Source organism: Microtus ochrogaster, chromosome 7 (assembly GCF_000317375.1).
Source record: "Microtus ochrogaster isolate Prairie Vole_2 chromosome 7, MicOch1.0, whole genome shotgun sequence".
NCBI classification, from domain to species: Eukaryota; Metazoa; Chordata; class Mammalia; order Rodentia; family Cricetidae; genus Microtus; species Microtus ochrogaster.
The window spans coordinates 53,209,673-53,222,207 of NC_022014.1; the positions used below are offsets into that span (position 1 = coordinate 53,209,673).

The window sequence follows — 12,535 nt, forward strand, 5'->3', positions numbered from 1 at the left end:
CTCTCCCTCTCTCTCTCTACTTTCTTAGTGGCCTGCATGGAAATTGCTTGGTATTCTTGCTTTAACACCTTGGGCCAGGCAAGTAACTGAATCTTAGTTTCCATATCTCTCACATAGGATCAGACAAGTTAACACATACCAGCCCAAAGGCCGGGTGCACAGTCAGCACGAGCTAACCAGTAAGGTGTGACCCTGACTAGTCCTTGGTCTTGGAAAGTACTGAGCTTCCCTCCCTTACACTAGGGAGTGTCGTGGATCAAAAAGTTAGGATGGTTGTCACACTAAGTATCCGATGTCTCCTTTTCGGAGGTACACGCAACCGATATCATTCCTACTACTTTTCTCAAGTACAGTGCTCGTGTGTAAAGCAGGGCCATTTTGAATTGTAGCTGAGGCCTGGGCAAGTACACGCGGCTTCCTTTGGCTGTGGACACCTTGAATGAGGGTTGTTGGGCACTGAAGGGACCAGGTGAGAGAGGACAGGATGGCAAGTGCTAAGAGGATTAGCAGTTGGGAAAGTCAGGGCGTACATACTTTGAATGACTGTCACTTACTCCCACCATTTTATGTAGTCCCAGCTAGTTTTATGTCACCTTGATACAAGCTAGAGTCATCTGAAAGGAGGGAACCTCAAGAAAATGTCACTATAAGATCTGACTGTAGGGTATTTTTTAATGAGCGAATGATGGAGGAGGGCTCAGCCCATTGTGAGTGGTGCCAGCACTGGACAGGTTCTAGGTTCTGTAAAACACAGACTAAGCCTGACAATGGTGGCGCGCGCCTTTAATCCCAGCACTCGGGAGATAGACGCAGGCAGATCCTGTGAGTTCGAGGCCAGCCTGGTCTACAGGGTGAGCTCCAGGACTACAGCGAGTTCCAAAGCTACACAGAGAAACCCTGTCTTGAAAAAAAAATGTGCAAACTGAGCAAGCTTTATGAGGAGCAAGCCAGTATGCAGCACTCCTCCATGATCTCTGCCTCAGCTCCTCCTCCAGGTTCCTGCCCTGTTTTAGTTATTGTCCTGACCTCTTTTGATGATGAACAGTGATATGGAAGTGTAAGCCAAATAAACCCTTTCCTCCCCAAGTTGCTTTGGCTGTGGTATTTCATCACACCAATAGGACAACTGCTTCTCACCTGAAATTTCAGGTCTGAGGAAAGAAGATTCTGTTGACTGAGTAGGGGAGGTTGGGGGAGGAAGCGTAAAGCAGCCTTGCAGGAGTGGTGTGAAGCATAACTCAGGGAACTGAAAATGAAGGGAGAAATATTCCTTAGGATGTTGGGGTCATGTTGAGGATGTGCCTCGGTTGTAGACTGAGAACCATCACCTAGCACACATGAAGCCCTGGGTTTAATCCCCAGCACAGCATAACTGGGCGTGGAAGCTCATGCCTATAGCCTTAGCACTTGGGAGGTGGAGGCAGGAAGATCGGGACAAGACTGTCCTTCGCTTCTCGGGTACTTAGCTGGTTTGACCAGTTTGGTACACACTAGACAAAGAAGATAAGATGTTGTTGCTAAGGTGGGAGGAGGGGGAAGAACTTATTTTCAGTGCCTGAAGCCATCAAATGTCTTCTGCAGATAGATGGCGCTGTCCAGGAATACCGTCCCACATTTGCTGTACTGGGTGTAAACAGGGTTTGTCAGAGGCTTCAGTCACCGACCTGGCTTCCGTTCTGTCCTGCAGGAGAAGTTTGAAATGCAACATTCAGAAGGCTACCAGCAGATCTCAGCCTTGGAGGCTGATCTGGCTCAGACGAAAGCCATTAAAGATCAATTGCAGAAATATATCCGGGAATTGGAACAAGCCAATGATGATCTGGAGAGAGCCAAACGGTAGGTAGGCGAGGAAAGGTCTGCGAGGCAACAAGTACAGAATTGAGTGTGATGACCTTGGTGGTGAGCAAAACAAAGCCCTAATCGCATGGGCAAGATGGAGATTGTTTACTGTTTCTGGTGTCTTCCCACCTTCCTGAAGATGTGGAATTTCTGTCTGTTCTCTTCTTCCTCCTTCAGCTTGAAAGACTACCCTTGGGGTTTTTTATAGGATGCGGTAGGACTTTTGCTTACCTGAAAATGTCTTTTCCTTTGCCTCCATTCTTGAATGCGTGTGTGCATCCATGTGTGCCAAAGGACAGCCTTGAGTATTCGAGGTACTTACCTTCCATCTTAGACTCAGGGTCTCCTTACTTATTTATCTGTTTATTTGAGACAGGGTTTCTCTGCCTGCTCTGGCTCTGTGCTCTGGCTGTCCTGGAACTCACTTTGTAGACCAGGCTGGCCTCAGATTCACAGAGATTTGTCTGCCTCCGCCTCCCAAGTGCTGGGATTAAAGGCGTGCGCCACCTGCTGCTTTTCACCTTTATTATGCCTACTTATTTCTCCTTATGGTTAGAACACAGTGCCAGTCCAGTTTGGTTTTCTTCAGTTTATTCGACCTTTCATCTTTTCCCCTAGGGTATTAAACTCAGTTCCATTGCATGTTAATTTCTTATTAATCCTGGCATCCATTTGTGGATTTATATTTGGTTCAGTCTATAGTTTGTGGTATGTGTCTTGGATAGTTTTATGTCAACCTGACACAAGTGAGAGTCATTTGAGAAGAGGGAGCCTCAGTTAAGAAAATACCTCCAAAAAGGCTGTAGGCAAGCCGGTAGGGCATTTTCTTAATGGTGGGGAGGTCCTAGCCCATGTGGGTGGGGCCATCTTTGACCTGCTGGTCCTAGGTCCTATAAGAAAGCAGGCTGAGCAAGTTGTGGGAAACAAGCCTGTAAGCAGATCTCCTCCTTGGCCTCCGCATCAGCTCCTGCCTTCAGGATCCTGCCTTGCTTGAGTTCCTGCCCCAGCTTTCTTTAGCGATGAACAGTGATGTGGAAATGTATGCCAAATCGGCCCTTCCTCTCCAAACTGCTTTGGTCATGGCGATTACACAGTAATAGTAGCCCTAACTAAGACAGTCTGTGAAGCCACATTCTGAAACACACAGACATCCTTGATCAAAAGCAAATAAATCACTTGGTCACACTGAGTATATTCCACCCACAGTGAGGCTTCAGCAAGGGTTTGGGTGAAGGGACAGTAATACAGTTTCCATGCTGGACGGTGGTGGTGCTCACCTTTAATCCAGCACGAGAGGCAGAGGCAGGTGGATCTCTGTGAGTTTGAGGCCAGTCTGGTCTAGTCGAGTTCCAGGATAGCCCAGGCTACACAGAGAAACCCTATCTTGAAAAATTAACCAATCAATCGATGAATAAGTTTTCCACAAGAAGTTAGTACATTTGCACAGTTCAAAACTAATTCCCAGACTTAGTCTTATTTTTTTAAGTTATTTATTTAGTGTGCATTGGTGTTTTTTGTCTGTGTAAGGGTGTTAGGTCCCTGGAACTGTAGTTAGAGACAGTTGTGAGCTGCATGTAGGTGCTGGGAATTGAACCCGGGACCTCTGGGAGAACAGTCAGTGCTCTTAACCACTGAGTCATCTTCCCAGCCCCGTCTTATTATCCTTAATTATGTGTATGTATAAATGCACCTGTGTATGGTTACCTGCAAAAACCAGAAGAGGCTTCAAATCCCCTGGAGCTGGGGTCACAGGAGAGGGTGAACTGCCTGCTGTGGGTGCTGGGAACCAAACTCAGTTCTTTGCAAGAACAGCAAGTACTTTAGCACTTTTAACCACTGAATTATCCTCACCAGCCCAAGATAGTTTTTTTGTTTGTTTGTTTCTTTGTTTTTGTTTTGTTTTTCTTTCTTTTCTCTTTTGTTTTGTTTTCGGGACAGGATTTTTCTGCCTCTGGAGTGCTGGGATTAAAGGCATGTGCCACCATGCCTGGCTTGTTTCTTTGAATTTTTTTTTCTTAAATACTTATTTATTTATTATACAATATTCTGTCTGCATGTATGCCTGAAGGCCAGAAGAGGGCACCAAACCTCATTACAGATGGTTGTGAGCCACCATGTGGTTGCTGGGAACTGAACTCAGGACCTTTGGAAGAGCAGCCAGCACTCTTAATCGCTGAGCCATCTCTCCAGCCCAGTTTCTTTGAATTTTTAAGAGGTTTAAAACTTTTTTGTGCACCTTGTTACAGTGCTTATAGAGGTCAGGAGAGGGCATTGATCTCCTAAAATTAGATTTACAGAAATTCTGAGTTGCCATGTGGGTTCTGGGAATTGAACCCTGGTCTTCTGGAAGAGCAAGCAGTACTTTTAAACACTGAGTGATCTCTACAGACCCTTTTAAAAAGATTTTAATTGTATCTCTGTATATGTATATGTAGGTGTCAATGGATGTCAGAGGTATGGATCCTCTGGAGCTGGAGTTTGTGAGCCACCTGACATGGGTCCTGGGAACTGAATGGGGGTCCTCTGCAGGAGCAGTGTGGTATATAGTCTTAACTGCTGAGCTATCTCTAGGAGTTTTTGTTTGTTTATTTGTTTTTAATGGAAATTCAAACAAACAAAAACCAAATACTCTGTCATGAAAGTTGGCAGGAGCTCATGAGACCTCTTCGCCTTCCCGAAGATTGACAGGTAGTTAATGGCTACAGCTGAGGCTTCCCTTCAGCGAGGCAGCACTCTGCAATATACATGCTCCTGGAAGCAATCACATTGGCTCATTGGGTCACACACACTAAAGACATAAAAACAATGGAATAGCCGGGCAATGGTGGTGCATGCCTTTAATCCCAGCACTCGGGAGGCAGAGGCAGGCGGATCTCTGTGAGTTCAAGACCAGCCTGGTCTACAGAGCTAGTTCCAGGACAGGCTCCAAAGCCACAGAGAAACCCTGTCTCAAAAAAACAAAAACAAAAACAAAAAACCCAAAACAGTGGAATAACACAGGAGGGAGTGGGGGACAGAATAGGATAATGAGTGGTCATGGCAAACATGATCAAAATGATGTTCATGTGTGAAATGTTATAAAGAAATCTTTATGTATAATTAACATAGGCTGATAGAGTAAAACAAAAGGCATTGTTATTCCTCCACCTCCAGTCCCCCATAACAGAACACTTTGTACTCAGAGTTGAACATCTTGCTTTTTCACTTAACAATGGGCGCTGAAGATATCTGTCTATTGAAGGACAACAAAACACCCTTGTTCATCTACTGAGGCTGACATTGGCTGATACCATGGTGACTGACTTATCCAGGCTCTTGGGGCTGCATGTCTTTACTGATCAGTGCCTCTGTGATAAACAACCTCCTATGATGTGTACCTGAGCAGTAGGATCCTGTCTGAGGACACACGCCTATGTGCCTTGGATAGGACCAGTGTATATTCCCAGTGGCTCTTTACCAAATCCTCGTTTTCCAATTTGCCTCCTTAACACAGTGATTATTAGGCTTAGAATTCCTGCCAAATAGATGAGAAATGGGTTCACCTCAGCTTTGAATTCTAGAAACCTATAGCTATGGTATTCATTTTCTGAGCTACATTCTCATTCTTTTCCTCTCAGCCTATTTGTAGTAATAGGAGCGGCGGAGCTGCATCCCCAGCACCCCGGCCGCATGGCTAGCTTATGCCCCGAAATAATTACATGGACATTGTATTCTTTTAAACACTGCTTGGCCCATTATATCTAGCCTCTTCTCGGCTAACTCTCGCACCTGGACTAGCCCATTTCTAATAATGTGTAGCACCGAGGTGTGCTTACTGGAAAGATTCTAGCCTACATCCATCCTGAGTCGGAGCTTCATCGCATGTGCCTCAGAGAGCAGAACTCTCTCGTCTGCCCAGGAGAGGGGAGCATGGCGTCTCTCTGAGCTAACTTCCTCTTCCTCCCAGCATTCTGTTCTGTTTACTCCCCCCGCCTATGTTTTAACCTATCAGGGCCAAGCGGTTTCTTTTGCTTAACCAATGAAATCAACAGATTGATATGTGACACTCCCACATCACCTATTTCCCTCCCTTCCTCCCTCTTTTTCTCTCTTCTAATTCAGTATTTGGAATCAAATCCAGAACCAAGGTGGATCTCTGAGTTCGAGGCCAGTCTGGTCTACAAGAACTAGTTCCAGGACAGGCTTCAAGGCTACAGAGAAGCCCTGTCTCAAAATAAAACAAAAACAAAACAAACGAAAAGCACACTGGGCAAGTGCTCTACCACCAAACTACATCTCACACTAGTTTACACATTTTGAAGTTAGAGTTTTGGGGACAGTAGACAGAGTTTCGTGTAGCCTACATGGCCTTGTACCCACTCCGTAGCCAAGGATAGCCTTGAGATTCTGATCCTTCTGCCTCTACCTCCTAAGTGTTAGAATTCAAAATTTGTCACCCTACCTAGTATGTTGAAACTAGATTTGTGTGGGTATTTTCATTGCTTCTAAGAGACTTTCATCTGTTTGTCTTTGACATGAGTCTAAATCTGGAGTTTCTTTTGGTTTTGTCTGATGTGTGCTTTAGTTAGTGTGCATGGGTTATTTGACTTTCGCGTATTCAAGACAGTCACAGTTAGGAGGGCCTTTTGTTCTCTAGTCTTTTAAAACACTTGGCTTGAATTAGGCGTGGTGGCACATACCTTTATCCCAGCACTCAGAAGGCAGAGGAAGGCAAATACATAAGACATTTGGCATATGTTTTTATTGTTTTTTTTTTCCTAGTTTGGGAGGGGCAGGGATTGAGACAGGGTTTCTTTATTTAGTCCAGGCTAGCCTTGAACTTGTAACCTTCATGTGTTAGCTTCCCAAGTGTTAGGATTACAAAGATATATCATTACACCTGACCTGTTTTGTTTTTGAGACTTCATAGAGAGGTGTGAGCTTCCTACCTGTAATGATTCTTTACCATTGGTCTTTCAAGTCTGTCTCCTTCTAACAAACAAACAAAAGAAAATTACACTTGCCAGGAGAAGGCGCCAGGTGCCACCATGCTCATCTGGTATTTATATGGCATCTCAGGATCCCAACTCCGGTCCTTGTACATGTAGCAGTTGCTTTAACTATTGAACCATCTCCCTAGCCTAGGGGACCAGTGTCTTTACCTCTTGGGCCTCCTGAGTCTTGAGCACACATTTGTTTTCCCAGAAGCATTCATGTCCTCCATCTAGATCCCTATTCTCTAATTGAATGCTTTCCTCTTGTCACTAGATAGGCACCTTAGGTAACTTGAACAAACAGGTACTAACATGATGCTTTGTTTTGTTTTATTTTTTTAATTTATTTACTTATTATATATACAGTGTTCCTTCTGCCTGTACACCTCCATACCAGAAGAGAGCACCAGATCTCATTACAGATGGTTGTGAGCCACCATGTGGTTGCTGGAAATTGAACTCAGGTCCTCTGGAAGAGCTACCAGTGCTCTTAACCTCTGAGCCATCTCTCCAGCCTCTCTAACACGTTAATAGGGAATGTTGAATAAGTTAACAAATTCAACCTCCCACTACAGTTGAAGACCCCAGTTTACACGGAGGACTCCAAACCTGCTTCCTACTGCAGAAAATGCAGTTGCATACAGCTCCCCAGATGCCTTAAAGTGCCATCATGAACCGGGTGGTGGTGGCGCACACCTTTAATCCCAGCACTCCAGAGGCAGAAGCAGGTGGATCACTGTGAGTTCGAGGCCAGAGCTCTGGTCTACAGAGCTAATTCCAGGATAGTCTCCAAAGCTACAGAGAAATCCTGTCTTGAGAAACAAAAAAAAAAAAAAAAAAAAAGTGTCAACATGAGCTTGAAAAGCCCATGGTTTACTGTTTGGACCACTTTACTCCTGCCTCACGTCACATAGAGAAAGTTCTGGGCCTGAGTTAAACACTGAATGGATTCTTCTTATTGTTGTTTTGAAGTTACAGCCCTTCTTGGTGCCTTTACCACCATTTATCACTGTGTTCTAGTGAAATACCTACCCTGTTTACAAAGCAGTGTCTGTTGGGGGGCAGCTGGATGGGGGACTGAATGCCCAGAGCTTTGGAAGCTTTGGTTTTTCTCATCACAAGTGTGTGCACATAGAGGCAGGGTGGCAGAGATCAGCAGCAGGTATTCTCAGTCACCCGTCGTATTTTTGAGACAGGGTCTCTAGGTGAATCTAGAGCTCCCTATTCTGGATAGGCTGGCTGGATGGCTAGAAAACCTCCTGATACTGGGATAATAGGCTCATGCTGTGTACCCAGCTTTTTGTGTGGGTGTTGGGGGATCTTAGCTCATATAGATGCTCAAGTACTTAGTGACTGCCACATCTACAGTAACACTTTCTTGACTTTAAAGTCACTAAGGGATTAGTGCTGGACTGTGTGTGTGTGTGTGTGTGTGTGTGTGTGTGTGTGTGTGTGTGTGTGTGTGTTGGACTGTTCTGAATGCTAATTAGCATTCCTAGACAAGCTAGAGCTGGTTGCTGTCAATGATGGGCCAGAGCATGTGGTGCTACGGACAGGGCCTTAGATCATCACTAATGGCCATATGGAAATCATTAGACCTGACCCACAAGACAACTTGTTCTCAGCTCTAATGATCCCATATTTTGTTGGTGAAGAACTTGAGGCCCAGGAAGCTGACTTGACCAGGCCTGTGGTATTTAGGACTGCCCACGCGTGCCTTTTGTCACATTTTCCAGGCCTGCAGATACCAACACATGCTGCCATTGCTATCTTGGATAACTTTTTGTGTTTCTTTTACCCAGAGCCACAATCATGTCTCTGGAAGACTTTGAGCAGCGCTTGAATCAAGCAATCGAAAGAAATGCCTTCCTGGAGAGTGAGCTGGATGAGAAGGAAAATCTCCTAGAATCTGTGCAGAGGCTGAAGGATGAAGCAAGAGGTCAGAGACTTTCCCTGTCTTCCCCCAGCATGGTACCACTCCATCCAAGACAATACTGTCCTTGTCTTTGCCTAGCACTGCCTTTCCAATTAATCTGGATCTGTTCTGTACATAACTGGGCCTCACAGAGCAGAGGCACAGCTTGCCAGGATGGGTGCTCTGAACTGTCAGCTGCTGATGGGGATTCCTGGGATGACTCAGAAACCTCATGGTTTCAGGAAAAGCCTTGGGATTGACAGATCCAGCTTTGTTCTTGGGTTTGTCCTCCTTGGTGCAGAAATGACCCCTTGGGGAATGATCCCAGCCATACCAGGCAGGCTTGAGGCCTGGCAGAAACACAAGGGTTTCTTGGGGGATAAAAACGCCATTATATTGCTGGTCAACTTTTGACTGTTGTTCCAGGCATGAAGTTTTCACACTAATGAGAACTTCACTGGTGATCCATCCAAGCTGAGTGCTTAAGAGACTTTGTTCCAAGTCCTAATTTCTTGTTTATTATTTATTTTTGTTTTTCAAGACAGGGTTTACTATGTAATAGCCATGGCTGTCTTGGAACTCCTTTTGTAGACCAGACTGACCTTGAACTCATAAATGTCTACCTGCTTCTGGCTCCTGAGTACTAGTATTAAAGGTTTGCACCATCATGCCTGTCCATTCTTCCTTTCTTTTCCTTTTTCTTTCTTTCTTTCTTCAAAAATTTGATTTCCAATGGTGTAGTTACTAGGTAAGGTTTTAAAAGCAGCAATCAGGGCTGGAGACATGGCTCAGCGGTTAAGAGCACTGGCTGCTCTTCTAAAGGTCTTGAGTTGAATTCCCAGCAACTACATGGTGGCTCACAACCATCTATAATGAGATATGGTCTGTAGGCATACATGCAGGCAAAACACTGTATACATTAAAAAAAAATTAATTTAAAAAAAAGAAGGAAAAAGTAACAGTCAAGTTTAAATAGTTTTAGATTTCAGAACATGTTGGATTCCATTAGGAGTACTTGGTGGAGCTGGGCATGTTGGTGCAAACCTGTGATCCCTGCACTAGGGAGGAGAATCAGTTATTTAAGGTCATCCATGGCTTTATAGCAAATTCAAGACCAGCCTGTTCTTCAGAGACCCTGTCTCAAAAACAAAATAAAGCAAAAAAAAAAAAAAAAAAAAAAAACCATAAACAACCAAGCAAAAAAGCACTGGATGGGAAAATTCTCAATTGATTGGTAAAGTCAATCAAATATCACAAAATTTAAAGAGCGCTGAAATCTGAAGCACATCTGATCCAAACAGGTAAGAGCCATCAGTAATGAGATGCCAATAAATCATAGGAATTTATTTTGTGGAGTGTTAAACAGTTATTAAAATGAGTGGGCATTGGTAGACTGTTGTTTTGGGAAAGATGGGCCAGACCCTTCACGGAAGGGGAGGGAATTAGTCAGAGGCAGGAAGTGGCATATCCACAGCTAATGCTTCCTAAAGTCACTTGCATTACATGCAATAGGAGCTCACAGCACATGTGAACTATGCAGAGGAGGTCTGCAAAGGTTGGGTGGACACGCGGAGTCTAGTGCTCAGGAGGCTGACTCAGGAGGATCAAGTATTTGAGTCTGTCCTGGATACTTAGCAGAAAGACAGTCATCTGTGTTATGCCCAAATCACAGAAACCAACTAGGAGACCGAGTCCTGAGTGTAACAGCAAAGAGCTTTTATTCTTACACACGCTTGCAAACTCAGTCTCTCCATGTGTTCAACATGTTGGAGTGATGGAGACCAACCCCCAGCTCAGTTGGGGTTAGGTTTTTATAGTAGCAAAGGTGGGGGTGAAGGATTTCTAAGGTTCAGGACTCCTGATTGGCTGACATTTGTCTAGTGGTGTCCTGGTGAAACGCCAGGGTTAAGTGCTGGCAGGTGGTCCTATCTACTATGGTTGGAACGTTAGGAATTTCCTTTGGATGGTCTGTTCCTGGGTGATGCTTGGGTGGTCACAGTTTGTGGCCTTTCTTGAAATCAGGTATTGCCTTAGGGTAAACTACTGAGACTTGGGCATCTGTTGAGCTTGTCAGGGCTGGGTCCTACAGTCTGCTGCTCCACGTTTACCCTACTTTCTGAATTACTTTCCCTTGTGCCTCCTTACTCCCTGCCATTGCTGAGTACACTAGTCTGACTCAAAGATGTGGCTTTCTCTCTTCCTTTTCTCTTAACTTCCTTTCAGTAGCTGCTAAGATTTCAAGCTTGCCTGCTTGGGTTTCTCTTTTAAAGTCGAATAAAACTGTTCCCAAGTTTCAAAAAGAAAAGAAAAAACAACAGCACACAGAAAAAAACCAAAACTTGGTCACATGTTCCAGAGGGAAGGGCCCTGGGGGGTGGAGAGTGGGTAGTTTCCCCTGGGATTCTGTCTGTACCTCAATGTGAAGTCTTTCTGAGCATTAGCATGGTGAAGCATGTACCATCGTTTCGTGTTCTTCTGTATCCTGCAGAAAGGAAGTGTGTTGTTTTGTATAACTGTTAGGAGGACATGTGGGTGTCCCGCTAGTCAGGGTTTCAAGGTTGATTTCTGGGTTGTAGCCCTCCTGTTTTGGCTTCATCCTCACCCAGAAGAGAGGGCTCACATTCTGGCTCCTTTCCCGGCATAGATCTGCGGCAGGAATTGGCTGTGCAGCAGAAGCAAGACAAGCCCCGGACACCCTTGCCAGGCTCTGGGGAAACAGAGAGGACAGACATGGCTGTACAGGCTACAGGCTCTATGCCGTCCACTCCCATAGCTCATCGAGGACCCAGCTCTGGTTTAAACACACCAGGAATATTCAGACGTGGTAAGGAGATGGGGCAAAGGGAAAAATTTTCCTTGATTCAAAGAGGCCAGACATGGTGATGCAGACCTCTAAGCCCAGTACTTGAGAGGCAGAAGCAGGTGGAGATCTGAGTCCAAGGCCACTCTACATAGTGAATTCCAGGATAGCTAGGGCTTTTTTTTTTTTTTTAAATATTTACTCATTTATTATGTATACAACATTCTGCCTCGATGTATGCCCGCACACCAGAGGAGGGCGCCAGATCTCAGTACAGATGGTTGTAAGCCACCATATGGTTGCTGGGAATTGAACTCAGGACCTCTGGAAGAGCAGTCAGTGCTCTTAACCTCTGAGCCATCTCTCCAGCCCCAGCTAGGGCTTTGTAGAGAGACCCTGACTCAAAATGAATGAGTGAATAAATGAAAGATTTGTCCTGGTGAGAACCTAGTGTGGGTCCTGGGTAAGGTGGTGTGGATCTAGCTCAGGGTTAGGGAGTTGTGTGGGGATCAGTGGGGCAGGCTGTTATGATACATGACAGGGGGGGTTTGAGTGACGCAGGGCGTAACACATCCTGTGGTAAAGAACAGAAGGATGTGGGTCCATCCTAGCTGACCACTCCAGTCACATACAAATAAAAGTTAAAAGCATCATGGGTTGGACATGATAGTACATATCTGTAATCTCTGTGTTCTTGAGGCAGAAGCAATAGGATTGAACGTTCAAGGCTAGCCTGGTCTACATAGTGAGTGACTATCTCATAAATAAATACGTATGAGGGGGAGGAGGAGTTCTGCAATAGATCTACTTGGAAATGGGCCCAAAGTAATTGGTGTGCTTAAAACTGAAAATTTTGAGTTCTGCCCCCGCCTCTCGGCTGATGAATCAGGCAAATGCTCATATATGGTTGACATCTTGTTTACCACCCTTCACAGTAGGGCCGCACACAGCCTCCTCAGTCTACCACCCTTCATAGTAGGGCCGCACACAGCCTCCTCAGTTTACCAC

The 12,535-nt window shown here is 45.1% G+C and overlaps 1 protein-coding gene across 2 annotated transcripts in view; it reads left to right on the forward strand.

Annotated features, from left to right (window-relative positions):
- The window catches only part of Nde1 (nudE neurodevelopment protein 1), a 27,624-nt gene that overhangs the window by 8,416 nt on the left and 6,673 nt on the right, over positions 1-12,535 (forward strand). The window contains exons 4-6 of one of the 2 annotated variants that reach the window (XM_005350358.2): positions 1,688-1,836; positions 8,615-8,751; positions 11,372-11,551. In XM_005350358.2, coding sequence (XP_005350415.1) covers positions 1,688-1,836; positions 8,615-8,751; positions 11,372-11,551 — 466 coding nt within the window. The remainder of the gene's footprint in view (positions 1-1,687; positions 1,837-8,614; positions 8,752-11,371; positions 11,552-12,535) is intronic. The other variant, XM_026780419.1, reaches the window with a different exon arrangement.